This window comes from Hakea prostrata, chromosome 10, assembly GCF_041222555.1.
Source record: "Hakea prostrata isolate BN-2017 chromosome 10, UWA_Hpros_2, whole genome shotgun sequence".
Classification (NCBI taxonomy): domain Eukaryota; kingdom Viridiplantae; phylum Streptophyta; class Magnoliopsida; order Proteales; family Proteaceae; genus Hakea; species Hakea prostrata.
In genome coordinates this window covers 23,882,776-23,901,942 of record NC_142609.1, presented here as the reverse complement: position 1 = coordinate 23,901,942, position 19,167 = coordinate 23,882,776, and the positions used below count along the sequence as shown (strand labels likewise).

General features: G+C 42.0%; 1 protein-coding gene across 1 annotated transcript; it reads left to right on the top strand.

Annotated features, from left to right (window-relative positions):
• The first annotated feature begins 12,472 nt into the window (after positions 1-12,472).
• On the top strand, positions 12,473-14,811 carry LOC149002325 (exopolygalacturonase-like). The gene is made up of 5 exons (XM_089138687.1): positions 12,473-13,009; positions 13,087-13,376; positions 13,990-14,048; positions 14,153-14,214; positions 14,587-14,811. The coding sequence occupies exons 1-5, from the start codon at positions 12,473-12,475 to the stop codon at positions 14,809-14,811; spliced, it is 1,173 nt and encodes a 390-aa protein (XP_088994813.1).
• Positions 14,812-19,167: the final 4,356 nt, after the last annotated feature.

Below are 19,167 nucleotides of genomic sequence, written 5' to 3'. Positions count from 1 at the left end.
GGGCCGATCGACCAACCCCCCGGCCCAAGGGGGGTTGGTTTGGGGTTTTGGTTGTTTTTTTTCTTTTTTTTGTGTCTTTTGGGTTTCGGTTTTTTTTTTGGTCCCTAAGTCGGTGGGGTGGAGGCGGCACTCGGTTCTTTTTTTTTTTTTTTTTTTTTTTTTTTTTTTCTTTTTTTTTTTTATTTTTTTTTTTTTCTTTTTAAATTATGTCTACTCTCTTTTCTTCTCCTCCATCTTTGTTTTTCTTTCCTTTTTGAGTTGAGACAGTAGAAAAGATGCTGCATTCTCTGTTGCAAACATCTCTGAACATGTTCTCATGATCATCCTAAGGATTTGAGGCTAGAACAATGATCTTAACTATGATCATTGCAAGCTTTTGAGGGAATCATGATCAAACCATGATCTAATCTTTGTTAAACTTCCGATTTGAATTCTGATCTCTTTGGATCTTCTATATTGATCATATTAGTAGTTAATTACTGTGTTTTCCTTCCATGATCCATAATCTATAAATTTCTAGTTGTTCTCTTCCACCATACTATGTGTTCTTCATGATGTATGGTAGTTACATATATGGTAGGTTTTATTTCCTTATTTAGATTTATGCTTCTAAGCCTTGTTCCTTGAAGATCTAAGTATGTTTTCATGATACCTTTTCCGGAAGCAATGATCCATCCTCCTATTGTTCTTGTCTTTGTTTTCTATTTCAAATTCATCAAGATCCATGGTTGATCTAATTATGGTAACTTTTTGTTTCCTAATTTGGATCTTGATATCTTGATTTGATTGGTGTTTTGAGGTCCCCTATATGTTAGAATACTACTGATGTAGTTTACCCCTTGATTAGTACCCTTTTGAACCACCAAATTCGGATTTCATATCTTAAAACTCTGTTTTTTTAGGCTACTGTCTGCATTGGTCGATCGATTGGTCGATGGACCAATCGACCAATCCACTCGACCAATGAGTACAGCAACTCCAGAATTGGTCTGTGTTGGATGTTTTGGTATCTTTTCTGTTAGGGATCTTGCCTAATATGTTGTATATACTTGTTTAGGACATTCTTCTCAAGTTTGCCAAGATCTTACTTGATTTCTTAGGATTCCTTTCTGAGTTATAAAAGGTAAGGATGGTTATTTCCTTAATTACATAGATAGCATGAATCTAGTTTCTATATTTGAATATCATAGATATGATTCCTAAATTAGATTCTTACAATGATATACTATTGTTGCATAACTTTGATTACAGTAGCATTACTTATTCATATTGAATTGATTCATGTATGATTTACTTACCAATTATATACAAGTGATTGTAATTATTGATTTCTTTCCATATATGAAGTTACCATATATGTGATGATATGAATTGATGCATGTGTATGCTTAAGTATGGTTTGGAAAGGAGAGGTGTCCTTTTGACACTTCTGTCCTTGGACTACTACGGGAATATTATGGGATGTTTCCGGAGATGCCCTCCGGACACCTTCCTAAACCGTTGGATGACATATCTAGGATTGTCTAGTAGTGTTTGGCTAGGATGTCCTGTTATGTCGACCCTAATCGGAGGGGTATTGAGACCGAACGACCCGTGGTAGCAATGGGGATTCATGGGCGCTCAAGACCGGTAACCAACCCGTGAGAGGACAGAATCACATTGTGGGGGCCATTTATTGGTAGGGTTGCATATGGTTAGACTTGGGCTCACGGGCGCTTAAGACCGGTAACCAACCCGTGAGAGGACGTGAGAGCTTCCCGTTTACCATATGTGGATGATCAATAGGGTTGATGAGTCCGTAGTCGGGGACTATGAGGACTCTAGTGTGAAGGATACCGGAAAGGATCGTTAGGGACGAGGAATGGAAGTATCTGGATCTCGACTTGATGTAACTAAGTAGAAGACTTGCATTTGGCTAGGTTTTACCCCCGACATGCGCCAAGACTTATACCGAATGGTTGTGAGAGAGTGTGTTGACTTAACCCCCGCCAAGGTTTGTCCCGAGGGATGAAGGACCCATTACCAATCGGCTGCTCAAGACCGGTGAAATGATCCGTGAGAGAATCCAAGATATCTTAAATGGTTGAGGATGTGAGTGGACTTTCCTAAAGAAGTACGGTGCTATGACTTAAAGCATGTCTCGCCAATAGAGACCAGCATACATAGAGTTAGATTCATTCATTCATTGCTTGTCTCATATCATATTGCATTTATGTTTGTTCGGAATTCTCGCCATTTATGTTATTATGGATTTTAATCGCACTTTACCGAGTTTCTTTGAAACTCATTCCTTTATTGTACAATGTTTGTTAGACTATCCCGCAGTACCGAGTACTATGAAGGTCCCTATGAAGAAGCGCAAGGCGAAGAGGCATATCTCCAGGAAGGTGATTGCGGTTACCACAATTACTCAAGATCCCGCGAGTGGTTATGCTCCGTACGATGCTTAGTCCGACCATCGAGTGGAAGCGTCCTTGTGCCATTTATGAGATTTACACTTATAAGGATGTTGTCTATAAAGTGGAGAACAATTTAGTTACCCAATGTACTAGCTAATGGGATTAGATTTTATTTAGTTTATTCTCTTTAGAGCTACTTTTTCCGCTGGTTGTAAAGTGGGATTTTTGCCTCACTTTACTTATCTCGTTTGATACTCGATTATATCTATTATTCTCGATTCATTTATGATTCATTCTTTCTTTATTGGATCTATGGTTTATCTTCCGCACTTTTGTTATGATTGTTCATGATTATGTTATTGTTTATGTGGGGGGTGGTTCTCTGGGAGGTGTTTGGGGGGGGGGGCACCCGGGGGGGGGGTGGGGGGGGGGGGGGGGGGGGGGGGGGGGGGGGGGTGGGGGGGGGGGGGGGGGGGGGGGGAGAGAAAACCAAAAAAAAAAAAAACAATAAATTTTTTGATTGATTTATGATGTAACTATTTTTTTATTTTAAAAAGAGAAAAAAAGAAAAAGAAAATTAAACTTTTGTTGTTAATGAAAAAAAGGAAAAAAAAAAAAAAAAAAAAAAAAAAAAAAAAAAAAAAAAAAAAAAAAAAAAAAAAAAAAATAACATACAATAATTAAGTGAAACGAGAATGAACTTCACTAATTTCAAAAGTTTTTTTTTTACAACGATTACATCCGAAATGCATAAATGGAAATCCTAAGGTACAGTCTATCTAGGTGATCTTCTCGATCTCTCGTATGCTCGAACTCCTCCGCTAGCTGAGTCACCCGATGCTCTATCCTATCCCGTCGTGACTCCATCCTCTCGTACATCTGCTCTCGTCCGACCTCCATTCTCTCTAGCATGAAAGTCATTGATCTCATCTCGTGCTCCCCGGATCCGAAGTCTCCGGAACCGCATGTGAAGGGCCACCGCCTCGAAGTGTGATGAAGGAAACTCGTGATGCACGGGCTCAGCCTCGTGCATATCTGCATCATCTCCGGCCCGATCATCACTATCAGGACCGATATCCTCTCCTCCATCCTCTCGATCCCCGATCCTCATCCTCCGATTCATCATCATCCTCACCCCTCCGGACCAGGAGATCTCTCCGATCGCTATAGTCTCATCCGACGAATGGTCCGAGTCCCAATAGAGTATCCCCGTGATCCAGGTGTCCACCGGTGTATCCTCGAAACTCACCCCGAAATGCCCGAAGATCAAAGTCGGTAGCCTCCCATAGCAAAGGTTCCGCATGCTAGGCCGCAGAACTAAGTCCAGCATGACCTGCTGAATGATGTAGGAGAGATCGATCTCGAAGCCCATGTAGATGCGGTAGATGACTAAGGCCTCCATCACCGTGACCCGATGGTGATGTCCGGCTTTCGGCATAATGTTTCGGCCGACTATGCGACCGATAATCCGTGCAGAATCTGTCATCCGTCCGCTAGTCCACGGTGTGAAGCATCGACGGCTATCCCATAGCGTAGAGCATATCTCGCGTAGCTCGTACGGCATCGGATGGCTGTCCAGATCTGCTCCTGCAGGTATCCACACACACCGCCGTGGATAGTAAGGAACCCGCAAGATCTCAGCCGGTGCTCGGTAGAGAAGCGAATCTAAGTCCGGAAGACCCTGCTCCCGAGGACAAGTCTAAGTGGATGTCCTTGGCCTCGAGCCTCCTCCGTGTAAGTAAGGTTGCTAAAGAACAACCTCACTAGTTCCGGTATACCGGCAGATCCTCGTGAAGAGATGAGTCCACCGCAATGTGTCGAACCTCTACCGAATCCTAAAGGCTCGAGCTGGCGTAAGTGAAGTAGACGTCCCATCTCGATATTGCAAGAATCGAAGTAGGCCTCGTACGAGAACTCGGCCCGAGGTGTGTCAAACATGTCCGGTCTCCTAACCTCCCGTCTAGGCTCGAAGGAACCCGACCTCTGCCCCTAAGAGCACCTACAATGCGACCACGACCTCTACCTCGTCCTCGCCCTCCCCTGTGAAAGAGACAAGAGACAATTCCAGTTAGTGCTATCTTAAGATTTGAGCCAAAAGGGTATTTTCGTAATATTCGGAAAATTTCAAATTTGGGGGAAATTTGATTTGAACATACTAGCATGTGCGCAATACTTGGAATTTCATGTCTATGAAGTTTGTTTGATGAAAATCGATCGAAAACTTGGATTAAAGCGAAAAATTCAGCAAGAAGGAAATTTGGGGATTTTGCAATTTAGGTCAAAATTGGATTTTTGAAAAGTTGAAATTGGTTAAATCAAATTGTATGGACCTATCTACAATGTCATCTTGAGCATGTAGCATTTGATCTCGTGCGAAAATTTCAAGCGGTTTGAGAGAAAACGGAATTTTTCTAAAGATATCGAGTTCGGTATAAAACTTTGCGAGATGAACACCATTATGTTAAAACTTGTTGTCTATGCATGGCATTGTGTTTAAAACCTAGGGAATATCTTTCTAAGCATTCCTAAGAATGATTTCTAGCATTGGATACAAGTAAAGCATGGTTTTATTGAAATGCAAGCATGAGAAGATGAAAATGGAAGAAAGAATGAGAGATTTACCTTGTTTGTGAAGATGGTGTGTTGTGGTGTTGTTGTTGAAGCACTAAATCACCTCAAGAACACTTGTGGGAACTCTTGGAGACTTTCCCTAGAGCTCTCTCACCTTTGGAAGAAGTTAGAATGAGGTTGGAATGTGAAAGTGAGGTTTATAATGCGAATTTTCGCATTCTGTCTGCATTGGTCGACTCATTGGTCGACTGGGTCAGTCGACCAATCACTCGACCAATGGTCACAGAGACCTCTTTTGCTGTTGAATTTTTGGAAAATGTGATTTTTGCCTTATGGATTATTGTTTGATGACTATATGGATATATTTGAGCATGATTTAAGTTTTCAAATCATTTGGACTTGTGGTTTATGTTGAAACTTCGAAATTCGGTATTTTGATGTTCTCGGTTTTGCAGAATGGTTACTCTGAGAAGTGGACGTGGTGAATCCAAAGTGGTCATGGAGGTGGTGAAATACCTCGGGAGGTGGTGAAGTACCTCATGGAGGTGGTGAGATACCAAATGTTGATCGGTGGTACTCATGAGATCCCGGTGCCCCGAATGTTGGAAGTTTTCGAGATATTGCCAATATTGTGGGCAATATGATGCAGCAGCAAGCAGCTCAATTCAACCAGATGTTGGTGGGTTTCATGACTCGCATAATGAGACCCGGGCTGGTGCTAATGTGAATCCTCATGCCGTGATCCCGAATGCGGGAGGTTTAGCTGGAACTCCTCATACTCGCCTCGATGGAGAGTTTTCTCGAAGATGCAAGTACCCACTTTCACCGGAGTTACCAAGGACCCCTTGTTTCCTAACAAGTGGCTTCGTGAGTTGGAGAAGGCTTTCCGACATCTGCAATGCTCGGAAGCTCGAAGATTTTGTTTGCTGAACGAAGTTGCAACAAGAAGCCGATGCATGGTGGATCTCCACTCGGCCTGTTTTGGAAGGTTTGCATGCAGGAGTTGTAACTTGGGAGTTATTCAAAGAGGCTTTTTGTATGAACTACTTTCCCGAGGCGGTGAAAGATGCGAAGGAAGCCGAGTTCATGATTCGACTCAAGGAACTCGTCTCGTGTTGGAGTACCAATAGAAGTTCGAGGAGCTTCATTTCTTTGCCCAGCATTCTCCGAAGGATGACCTCGCGAAAGCAAAGAAGTTCTTCAAAGGACTGCGCCCGCCATTAAAGCTTACCTCACACAGTCCAGCCCTATAGTGAGCTATGCTCAAGTGGTGCGGAACTCGAAGAAGTTGGAAGAAACAGAGAAGGAAAGTGCTCGTGTGCAAAAGCCTTGGCGATCAAGGAATTCTGGTTTGGTGGATCGTAATGACCGTCGTTTTGTGAGACCTACACCCTACCCCACTCCTACCTTTCGGGCTAAGAGTGTAGGTCGAACACGGGTTTTCAGCAGCCCGGCCAGTTTAGACAAGTATGGCGGAAACCGACCACCAGCAAGTGCAAGTGCAAGTGCAAGTGCAAGGCCTTTTGTTCGGAAGCCCTCATGTTGCAGCCACCCCCGTTGGATCCAAAGCAATCCTGTTTGTTTCTACCGCAAGCAAGCTGGTCATTTTGCTCGTGCCTGTCCGAAGCGGCCCGCCCAAAGCTCCGCCCAGTGGTGAAGAGTGCTCCTGCTCCTCCCTCCGGTAGAGTTTTCAGTATTTCCAGTCTTGAGTAGGATCCAAGCCATGAAGTGATTCTGGGTACATTGTTAGTCGCTTCTATTTCGCATTTGTCTTATTTGATACGGGTGCATCTCATTCGTTCATGTCATCTCTGCATTCATCAAGAAGACTAACCTAATCCCCGAGAAGTTGTCTAGTTGTTTATTGATTAGTACACCTACGGTCCTGTTGTGAAACTAGATAAGGGGTTATCTAAATGTCCCGTGTTGATTGGTGAGAAGAACTTGGAAGCCAATTTTGTGATTCTTGACATGAAGGACTTCGATGTTATTTTGGGAATTGATTGGTTGACAGCCCACAAAGCTGTGTTCCTTTGTTCCTCAAAGAAGATTCAGTTCCATATTTGTGGAAGTCCGGTCTTAGAATTTCAGGGTGAAAAGAGAAGGGTTTGTAGGAAGGTGTCATGTCTGCACCGATGCAAGTCTATGCCCTAGTGGATGATGCTTCATCTGAAGGCAAGGGTATAGTGGAGAAAAGAGTCGATGAAGTCGAGTTGTCTGCGACTTTGTTGATGTCTTTCCCGATGATCTATCAGAGTGCCTCCCGGACAGGGGATGTCGAATTTTCTATTGATCTCGTCCCCTGGTGCCGCTCCGGTATCTAAAGCTCCGTACAGGATGGCTCCTACTGAGTTGAAAGAGTTGCAAAATCAGTTGAATGAGCTCATTGATAGAGGTTTCGTACAGCCTAGTGTGTCACCTTGGGGAGCTCCGGTCTTGTTCGTCAAGAAGAAAGATGGTAGTATGCGCTTGTGCATCGACTACCGTGAGTTGAATAAGTTGACTATCAAGAATAGATATCCGCTGCCAGAATTGATGATCTCTTCGATCAGTTGAAGGGTGCAGTTGTGTTCTCAAAGATTGACTTAAGGTCCGGATATCACCAATTGAAAGTGAAGTCTAGTGATATCTTCAAGACAGCTTTCCGAACGCGGTATGGTCACTACGAGTTTAGAGTCATGCCCTTCGGATTGACCAATGCTCCTGCGGTGTTCATGGACCTCATGAACCGAGTATTTCATGATGTGCTTGATAAGTTTGTGATTGTTTTCATTGATGACATCTTGATCTATTCGAAGAGCGAAGAAGAGCATGCGAGTCATCTAAGTTTCACTTTGCAAAGGTTGCGAGAAAAGAAGTTGTTCGCTAAGTTTCACAAGTGTGATTTCTGGCTTAAGAGAGTGGTATTCCTTGGTCATGTAGTTTCAGCCGAAGGTATTCGTGTCGATCCTGAAAAGGTCCAAGCTGTGGCTGATTGGGAAAGACCGAAGTCGGAACGGAAATAAGAAGTTTTCTTGGATTGGCGGGTTACTACCGAAGGTTTATTGAGAATTTTTCTCGGTTGGCTGCTCCTATGACTAAGTTGACCAGGAAAGAAGAGAAGTTTGTTTGGTCTGACGCTTGTGAGAAGAATTTCCAAGAGTTGAAAGATAGATTGACAAGTGCCCCGGTTCGACTATACCCGATAGTTCCGGTGGTATGACGAGTTTATACCGATGCGTCAAAGATTGGTTTGGGTTGTGTACTGATGCAACATGGCAAGGTCGTAGCCTATGCTTCTCGGCAATTGAAGGATTATGAGCGGAATTACCCCACTCACGATCTAGAACTTGCCGCCGTTGTCTTTGCTTTGAAGATTTGGAGACATTACCTTTACGGTGAGAAGATTGCCATTTTCACGGATCATAAGAGTTTGAAATACTTCTTTACCCAAAAGGAGTTGAACATGAGGCAAAGGAGATGGTTGGAACTAGTCTCCGATTATGATTGTGATATTCAAGTATCATCCTGGGAAAGCAAATGTTGTTGCTGATGCTCTTAGTAGGAAGAACCAGAAGAAGACTTTGGATTTGAATGCTTTGAGTTTACCATTGTGGTCTTCTATTGAGAGTTTTGATTTGGAAATCGTTCCTGAGAATTCTGATTTTATTCTTTCGCCATGACGGCAAGATCTGGTCTTAGAGATAAGATTGTTGCTCACAGAGTTACGATCAAGAGCTTTTGATCAAAGTTGAGAAGATTTCTTCGAATCTGAGTCGGACCCCGACTTTGGTATATCCATGGATGGTGCTTTGTTGTTTAGAGGAAGACTGTGTGCGTGCTGCAAACGAAGAAGTAAGAAAGAAATATTGAAGGAAGCACACCAGTCAGTCTTTACTATACACCCGGGAAGCACCAAGATGTACAAAGACTTGAAGGAACATTTTTGGTGGATTGGTCTGAAGGCGGATGTTGATGATTTTGTTGCCAAGTGTGAGACTTGCCAACATGTGAAAGCCGTTCGACAACCTCCATCTGGATTACTTCAGCCTCTTCCTATTCCTAGTTGGAAGTGGGAGGATATCTCCATGGACTTTGTGACTAGTTTGCCTCGGACAAGTAAAGGCAATGACACTGTGTGGGTGATTGTTGATAGGTTGACCAAATCAGCCCATTTCATTCCTATGAAGATCACTCATATACTGGATAAGCTAGCAAGGCTTTATGTGGATAATGTGGTTCGTCTGCATGGTGTGCCATTGAGTATTGTTTCGGATCGTGATCCCAGGTTCACCTCAAGGTTTTGGAATAGTTTGCAGAAGGCCTTGGGAACCCAATTGAACTTGAGTACAGCTCATCATCCATAGTCTGATGGACAATCTGAGCGGACAATTCAGACATTGGAAGACATGCTCAGATCTTGTGTGGTGGATATGGGTGGTAATTGGGATGAACACCTAGCTTTGGTTGAGTTTGCCTATAACAACAGTTATCAAGCAACAATAGGCATGGCTCCATTCAAGGCTTTGTATGGCAAGACTTGTAGGACACCTTTGTCTTGGATCGAGACAGGTGAAAGAAAAGTCTTAGGTCCCGAGATGATTGAAGCTACGAGTGCTATGGTAGATATGATAAGAGAAAGGATTAAGTCCGCTTGATCAAGACAGAAATCTTATGCTGATAAGAGAAGGACCGATTTGGAATTTCAAGTTGGAGAGAAAGTCTTTCTGAAGGTTTCACCAATGAAGGGTGTGATGAGATTCAATGTTAAGGGAAAGCTTAGCCCTCGTTACATTGGGCCTTTCGAGATTTTGGAAAAGGTTGGACCTGTTGCGTATCGATTAGCATTACCTCCGCCTCTCGCTGGTGTTCACAATGTGTTTCATATTTCGATGCTCCGAAAATACATAGAGAATCCGGAACACATTTTGCTGCAAGCACCTGAAGGACTTAGTGCTGATTTGACCTATGATGAAGAACCGGCCTAAATCTTGGATAGGAAGGACAAGCAGCTGCGGAATCGCACCATTCCTTTGGTGAAGATTCGGTGGAAGAACCATACCCCTGAAGAAGCTTCTTGGGAGAAGGAAGAAGATATGAAGGAGAAGTTTCCTTACCTCTTTGGAAGCACAGGTACGCTTTCAATTTCGGGGACGAAATTTCTTTAAGGGGGGGAGAATGTAAAACCCAGCCCTAACCTTAACCCGGAAACCTTGTTATTTGTAGGTCCGATGACCCGAAGTAAAGTAAGAAGTCAGCTTTGGGCCATCCCAGTGGAGGACTTGGTGTCTGGCTTTGAATCCATGAAAGTTGATGATGAAGTTCTGTTTATGGAAACTGAATCCTGATGAAGATCTGATTAGTTGATGGACTTGGAGTGCTCTCTATCTTGGTTTGAAGGCATTTCTACCTATTAGGTAAGTCACTTGACTTGTGTACAAAACCCCTTTAGGATTGGATTTGATCTGGACCTTCAATTCCCTGTTTTGGACTTCTTTGTCGGCATTGGTCGATTGATTGGTCGATCGGGGCGATCGACCAATCCACTCGACCAATGAGTCTTGTCTTTGGCAATTAGGTTGTTCTTGCTCTATTTAAGTCCAATCTCGAGTCCACTTCATATTTGCTGCCTCCAAACTCTCTGGAACGAACCAAAGACCTCTGCAAGTCATCTCCCTTGCATCCTTGGTGTTTTCTTGACGGATCTTCGTCGAAACTCTTCTTTTTGCATCAAAAGGTATGTCTACTCTCTTTTCTTCTCCTCCATCTTTGTTTTTCTTTCCTTTTTGAGTTGAGACAGTAGAAGAGATGCTGCATTCTCTGTTGCAAACATCTCTGAACATGTTCTCATGATCATCTTAAGGATTTGAGGCTAGAACAATGATCTTAACTATGATCATTGCAAGCTTTTGAGGGAATCATGATCAAACCATGATCTAATCTTTGTTAAACTTCCGATTTGAATTCTGATCTCTTTGGATCTTTTATATTGATCATATTAGTAGTTAATTACTGTGTTTTCCTTCCATGATCCATAATCTATAAATTTCTAGTTGTTCTCTTCCACCATACTATGTGTTCTTCATGATGTATGGTAGTTACATATATGGTAGGTTTTATTTCCTTATTTAGATTTATGCTTCTAAGCCTTGTTCCTTGAAGATCTAAGTATGTTTTCATGATACCTTTTCCGGAAGCAATGATCCATCCTCCTATTGTTCTTGTCTTTGTTTTCTATTTCAAATTCATCAAGATCCATGGTTGATCTAATTATGGTAACTTTTTGTTTCCTAATTTGGATCTTGATATCTTGATTTGATTGGTGTTTTGAGGTCCCGTATATGTTAGAATACTACTGATGTAGTTTACCCCTTGATTAGTACCCTTTTGAACCACCAAATTCGGATTTCATATCTTAAAACTCTGTTTTTTTTAGGCTACCATATCCTCACTTGTCATACTATTTTTTTGGTGAATCAGATGTTCTGTCTATATTGTCCTTGTTGTGGAATGCCTAGTTTTTCGTGTAGATATAATTTTACTTGATCCAATTTAGTTAGGTGGGAAGGGATCACCAACTGCTGCTACTTGACAAGTTGGGCCTTGGACCACAACCCAAATCTTGTCGTGAGGCGCCCATGGAACAAATTTTGCCAGCCGTCGTACTTTCAAATATCAAACCATCACTCTTATTTTCTTTTCAGGAGTAAAGCGAGTTTATCTAAACTTAAATCCACCAGGAACGACACATAAAGAATTGTCAATAAAAAATTGACCAGTTAACAAATTTTCTTCTTCTTATTATTATTTTTTCTTATGGGGGAGAGGGGGTGGGGAGTATCAAAGAAAGAAACACCATGCTTTAAAGCTTACGTTGCAAGAGGGTTTGCAGCATTGTTTGTTTCTTTGAGAGTGTGTTGGACTTCCTTTTTACCAAGAGAAAGAAGATACCGATATTCACTAAAATAGAATAATAAAATACTAAGCATGCGTAAGACTTCTTTTATGTTTAAGGTTGAGCGGTCACGCATTGGACAGTCAAGATCTTTGTTTCACATGTAGTGCTATACAAGGCAATGTCTTTGTTGTCGATCGGATTGGTGAAACGCTAAGCACTGTGGAGTATCCAAGTCCTTAAAACCATATATTACGTTTTCCTTCTTAATTCTATTTCTTCCTAACTTTATTCTATTTCTTCCGAACGAAAAGGGCAACCAATCCATATTTGGATGTCGATTTTCAGCCGCAAAATTATAATCTACAACAATAGTAAGTTGAAGGGAATTCTCTCTCCCAATTATTGGGTAGAAATAATTTTGCCAAAATTAGGATGAAAATTCATGGTATAAATTTCAAATCACCCCACAAGCATTAGAACTTGAACCAAGTCTACCAAATATCCATTGGAGTTGGGATCGCTTGAGCCTCTTGTCCCAAACAAGGTCCAAGGTTCTACTTGATCCCAGCTCATTAGTTTTGCTCACATTTTTTATTTATTTTTATTTGGCGAGGGGAAATTAATAATGGGCTCAAGCACGGATCTTATCTTAATTTGTTTATTATGCTTCCTATTATGGGAGGGTGAAGCCAGAACCGTTGAGTTTCGGCTTCTCAAATCAAATGATAAAAAACAATCGGCAGCACCGGAACCAAACGGTACGTCACCATCATCAGCATCGGGACCAGGGGGTACAGTGTTTGATGTCACCAAGCATGGAGCAGTCTCTGACGGGAAAACGGATAATAGTAAGGCATTCCTTGCTGCATGGGCTGCTGCTTGTAAATCTTTGGCGCAATCTACCCTTTTGGTCCCAAAAGGAGACTTCTTGGTTGGTACAGTCACATTTGCCGGTCCTTGCAGCAAATCTCCTCATGTTGAGATAAGTGGTAAATTAATAGCTCCGCCAGCCTCAGGATCTGATGGTGCATGGATTACATTCAGAGGTCTGAGCGGGTTGAATATCAATGGGGCCGGTGGATCTCTGAATGGTCAAGGAGAAAAGTCTTGGGCCACAAGTTGTGTTCACAGTTCCAATTCAAACTGCAAAATGGCCCAAACTGTGAGTTATTGGAATTTTACATGAGAACAATTGAAAACTTGATATTTATTTCCCTTTGTCTTTTGCTTTTGTTGCAGAGCTTGCAATTGGCATCGATTACCGGTGGATCGTTAAGCGGCATAACTAGTATTAATAGTAAGGCATTTCACATGGTTGTCAGTCAATGCAGTGACTTTACCATCAAAGATGTCAAGATTCAAGCCCCCGGTACGAGTCGAAATACAGATGGTGTGCACATTGGTGATTCGTCCGGCATCACCGTTACTGACAGTGAGATTGGAACCGGCGATGATTGCGTTTCCATTGGAGCAGGAACTTCCAACATTGCCGTCACCAATGTGAAATGTGGACCGGGTCATGGCATCAGGTATATTACAAGATAATCATGCTTAAATACTTATGTAGAACTCCATACTAATTTGTGCAAATGATCTAAAGAAATACAGGGGTGTCAAGGAAAAACCCAACTACCCCAAGCTCGCCTGAGAGCAAACAGGGTTGGATCGGGCCTATACTTGACGTTAGGTGTGGGCTGGGTTTCATATATACTAAAATATGGGTTTTGATATAAAATGGGCCGTGACGAGCTTTTCTATTTCCATGATAATTATGTGCATTAAAGCTTGGGCTTAGGCCAAGTAGGGTCTTATGGGCAATGTATTTTCCATGACTTAATATGGGCACATGATAACCAAGGTGAGTTAACGCCGAAATTTTGTTGGGAAAACCTACTACACTTGGGCTGGGCAGGGTTAAATGCAAGGTTGGCCCTACCAGCGGTGTGATGGGCTTGGGTTTAGATAGGGGCTCCTAGGGTTGAGCTCAGGTTTAGGCACACTCGCACCCCAACACACCCCTCCTCCCCACACACACACCCCCCCACCCGAAAAAAGAAAAATAAAAGAAAAGAAAAGAAAAAACATAGGATAAGACTTGTTTCAGTTGACTTTAACCATGTTCATTTTTGCTTTCTTTTGTAGCTTGGGAAGCCTCGGGAGGTATCCAGGTGAAAAGGCAGTGAACGGTTTGAAGGTGACCGGTTGTACTTTGACCGGTGCGATAATGGCGTTCGGATCAAAACATGGCCAGCATCAGAAGCTAACACAGTTTCTAATGTTATATTCGAGGATATTACCATGACAGATGTAAAAAACCCCATCATCGTCACCCAACAATATTGTGACAAGGCACAATGCGACTCTAAGGTAAGTTCAATAAAAGCCCCAAAAAAAATAACACTTCACACCTGTGGATAGTACTACCCAATATGAACTAATATAGACTCTCTCTCTCCTAAGTCTTAACACAATTGCACCTTATCATAACCGCCCTCATTTCACTCCCCACCAAATAAGACTATCAAGTCTGGTCGTGGGTGAGCTCTCAGTGGCTAGGTTGGTGCAAGTATTCTTACACAACCATCCCTTTTTGTGTTTGGTGGGAGAGAGGTAGGTCAATCAGTTTGCAAGAAGGGATCTTGATCACTCTACCTGATGTTTTTAGTTGAAGATTGATTATGTAATTACATTGTCTCCATGATTACTAATGGTATATGTCGACATTACCCAATGCAACAGCCTTCACGTGTGAAGCTGTCAGACATTCATTTCAGAAACATCAAGGGTACGACCCCCACAAAGGAAGCAGTCAGCATCTCATGTAGTGAAGCTGTACCTTGTGAAGGAGTAGAGCTCGCTGGTATTAGTTTGAAATCTACGGCAGGTGATGTGACTTCTATTTGTAAGAATGCAAAAGGTGTTGCTTCTGGTGTTCAAAGTCCAACCTCGTGCTTTAAAGTCTAATTCAGTTGTTCCTCCAGCACAAATGTCTTTGATTGCTTGTGTATCCTTTCAAAGAGCGATTCCTTGGGTACGCAGATTTGGGTGTGCTAGTTCAACTGGCCCCAACAAAGCTGCAACTATGAAAGGAGAAAAGCATATGAGACCTTTGTATAAAGATGTGTTGCTACTGGTATTGACTTGAGTCAAGGGTTAATATAATGACATTTTTTATTTCCTTTGTGAGTGTTCAAACTTTGACGGTGGGTTTATTTGGTTGCAACGAAAATTGAAGGAAACCGAAGGAAAATTTTCATACTAAAAAAAATAAACTTGTCTAACAAGTTATAATCGTCACACTAAGAGACAACATGACTATTTCAAAACCATTTAAAATCTTATCATTGAGTTTCACTCAGTCTCATTGCATTTGATAATCAGCTTTGGAAAGGCAAATTCACATGATTGTAGATTGCCATAGTTATCATACTCATTGAGTTTCTCTTAGAAAGAATTCTATTTAACATAGAAAGCAAGAGAGAGAAATCATACCTTGTAGATGATAATGGAGACAAGAGGCAATGATTGGCAATGATTGAATGAAATATCCCGTCACCACTACCAAGGAAGTGCCTTGGGAAGCTCTCCCCTCGTTCTCAGCAAGCTAAAAGTGTAAAATAGGGTTCAAGACATGAGGCTCACTTAAGTAGAGAAGAGAATATCCAAAAAGCATCAAATTCTCGGATTTGGGAATCCTTTGGTCGATTGGCTTGGTCAACTGACCCGATCGACCAATTCGATCGACCAAGCGGATGACTGACAAGCTTGGTTCAGGGAAATGAAGAGCTAGAATGATTCAAATTGAGGTGGGTTTTCTCCGACAAGTCAATTAATAAGTCTAGATTAGAGAAATACCTTCGAAACAAGACCGGAAGCGCATCAAGTACTTCAACTAAGCTTCCCCTCTTCTAGGTGTAGCTTCTCACCAAACACTGACAGTGTATCCAAGTAAGGGGCATCACTGTCAATATCCATGGGCTCAGAATCTAACACCAAGTCTTCAACTGAGAAGGCCCACAAGTCTCTCCTTCCTCCACTTCGGGTCTTCGGACTTACAAACATCACGGGTTCTGAGTCAGCGTCAGGGTTAGAATAGGGCTGGATTTCACAGATGGAGAGTTTTCTTAAGTTGCAAGTGCCAACTTTCACTGGAGTTTCGATGGACACTCTGTTTCCGAATAAGTGGTTTTGGGAACTAGGGAAATCTTTTCGGAATCTGCAATTTTCTGATGCTCAGAAGATTCTATTTGCTGAGAAAAAGCTCCAGCATGAAGTTGATGCCTGGTGGAATTTCACCCGTCCGATTCTTGAAGACCTGCATGCTGGTGTGGTTTTCTTGGGAAATGTTTAAAGATGCTTTTTGTAATATTGGCAATATCACGAAAGCTTCCGACATTTGGGGCACTAGGTACACCTTGGTCACCAGTGTTGGTCTGTTGATCAAGACCACCGATTGGTATCTCGTCACTTCCATGACCACTGGATTCACCACGCCCACTTCTTAACGTAACCATATTGCAAAAACCGAAATGTCAAATACACCAGATTTTGAAGTTTCGACATAATCCACAAGTCCAAATGATTAAGAATCTTAAATCATGCTTAAATACATCCATTTAGTCATCAAACAATCAATCATGGGACAAAAATCACATTTTTCCAAAATCCAACAGCAGTTGGAGCTACTGTTTACATTGGTCGAGTGGTCCAGTCGACCAATCAGTCGACCAATGCTTACAACACTCGAATTTCAGGATTTTAAGTGCCAAAATCCCATTCAAACTCATTCCAAACTTTGCCAACTTGAGTGGGAGCTCTGGGGAAGAGGTGCTAAAGCATTCCTAAGTGTTTTCCAAGTAGTTTGGTGCTTCAACAACATCACTACAACCCTCATTCATCTTCACACAAGGTAAATCTTCATATTCACTTTCAATTTCATCTTCTCATGCTTGCATTTCAACAAAATCCATGTTTTACTTGTGTCTATTGCTAGAAATCATGCTTAGAACACTTAGAAACATGTTCCCTAGGTTTTTAGCACAATTCCATGCTTAAACAACAAGTTCTAACACAATCTTGCACTTTCACATCGCTTTCGTACCGAAATTGTTAACTTAAGAAAAATTTCGATTTTTCACAAACTGCTTGGAGTTTTCGCACGAAATCAAATGCTACATGCTCAAAATGATATTGTGAATGTGAACATGTAATTTGATCTTACCAATTTCAAAATTTCAAAAATCCAATTTTTGACCTAAATCTCAAAATTCCCAAATTCCTTCTTGCTGAATTTTCAACTTTAGACTGAGATTTTGATCGATTTTCTCCAAATAAACTTCATAGACATGCAATTCCAAGTATTGCGCACATGCTAGTATGTTCAATTCGCATTTCCCCCAAATTTCAATTCTGATGAAAATTACGAAAATGCCCTTCTGACTGAATTTTCGAAACAACACTAATATATAATGTCTTTTTATCTTTTCCACAGACATCACACCATGTAGAGTGGTGGACGAGGTCGAGGCAAGATAGTTGGGGCTACGCGAGGCAGAGGTTGAGTTCCAACTCAGCCGAGGGAGGAGGTCATACGACTCGATCGTTTCGATACGCTGCAGGAAGAGTTCTTGTACAAGGCATTCTTCGAGTACTGCCACATAGAGTATGGGCCACTTCTTCACTTACGAGAGCTGAGGGTGTTTAGGATCCCACAGTGATTCGATACTCAGGCATGGACTCATCTTTTCACGGCGGACCTGCCCGTCTATTCTGAGCTTGTGAGGTTGTTCTTCAGCAACCTTACTTCTATCGAGGAGGCTAGAGAACCAGGTCGTCCTTTCAGACTGATCATTGAGAGTAGGGTCAGAGAGACAGAGATCCACTTCTCTACTAGGGCACTGACACATATTCTCCAGGTGCCACACTATCCACGACAGTGCTTATGGATACCATCAGGGGTAGAGGTAGATTGCTATTTGCAACCCTACGAGCTTCATGAGATATGCGCCACTCTCTGGGATGACTCAGGGTGCTACCTTGCGCAGGACAGTGGACAGATGACAGATTCGGCTAGGATCATCGGTTGCATTGTCGGCCGAAACATCATGCCGAAGGCCGGACATCACAATCGGGTTTCCATGATGGAGGCCGTAGTCATCTACCGCATCTATGCGGGCTTTCAAATAGACTTGTCCTACATCCTTCAGCAGGTCATGATAGATCTGGTGGCACATCCGAGTATGAGGAACCTTTGCTTCGGGAGATCACTGACATTGATCTTCCGACATTTCAGGGTTAGTTTTGAGGACACTGAGCTGCTTACAAACACACTGGGGTATGCTATTGGGACTATGACTATCAGGCAGATGAGGCTCACTCAAACTGTGAGGTCTCCAGGTCCATATGGTGAGGATGATGATGAGACTGATGAGGATGAGGAGGAGGTTCCAGCAGATGAGGGTGATGCTGGTCCAGATTCTGATGATCAGGCGGTGGAGGATACAGAGATGCATGAGGCTGGTCCTGAGCATCATGAGATTCCTAGATCACCACACTTCGAGACAAGAGGCCCTTCACATTCAGTCCTAGAGACTTCTGATTTAGGTGCTCAGATGAGATCGATGACTTCCACACTAGAGAGGATGGAGGTTCAGATAGGAGCAGATGTACAATGCTATGGAGTCACAGCAGGATCGGATAGAGTCACAGATTACTCAGATGGCCGAGGACTTCAAAGCATTCAAAGATCATAGGAGATCACCTAGATAGATTGTACTTAGGATTTCCCGTTATGCTTTTCATATGTAAACTTTTCTTAAACTTAATGAAGTTCATTCTGTTTCTCTTTATTATTGTGTATTATGCACTTTTCTTTTATTGCATTACATGATAGTTGTTAAAATATAATTATTGTATATTATTCAGAAATATTCAGTTATGCTTCACTAAACAAGTTTCTAATCCAAGTGTTCTATTATTCACTTCTAAGAGTAGATGAGTCACTTTTGGATCCATGACTCTGGAATGTTCTATTACTGTTTTCTGTGGTTAGGATTTCCTTGAACTTTGGGCTCTGATACCACTCTGTCATATCCCCCCAGCTGGTACCCTAATTGGTATACCCGGGAATGTGATCCACAGCCCCGAAGATCAAGTATCGAGGAAATCATCCTTCCACATATACAATAACATAATCATAAACAGGAAATAATCAAGGTTTTAATATTATAAACAAAAGATTCAAATCAGGAAATGAATAATCAATATAATCAGAGTGTGGAAATGATACCAGATGTAATCACATCAAAAGAAGTAGAGTGA

Excerpts from the sequence above, each read along its gene's own strand:
- LOC149002325 (XM_089138687.1), top strand. The coding sequence starts at position 12,473 with ATGGGCTCAAGCACGGATCTTATCTTAATTTGTTTATTATGCTTCCTA. Across the intron at positions 13,010-13,086 it reads ACTGCAAAATGGCCCAAACT|AGCTTGCAATTGGCATCGAT; the intron begins GTGAGTTATTGG and ends CTTTTGTTGCAG. Across the intron at positions 13,377-13,989 it reads GGACCGGGTCATGGCATCAG|CTTGGGAAGCCTCGGGAGGT; the intron begins GTATATTACAAG and ends TTTCTTTTGTAG.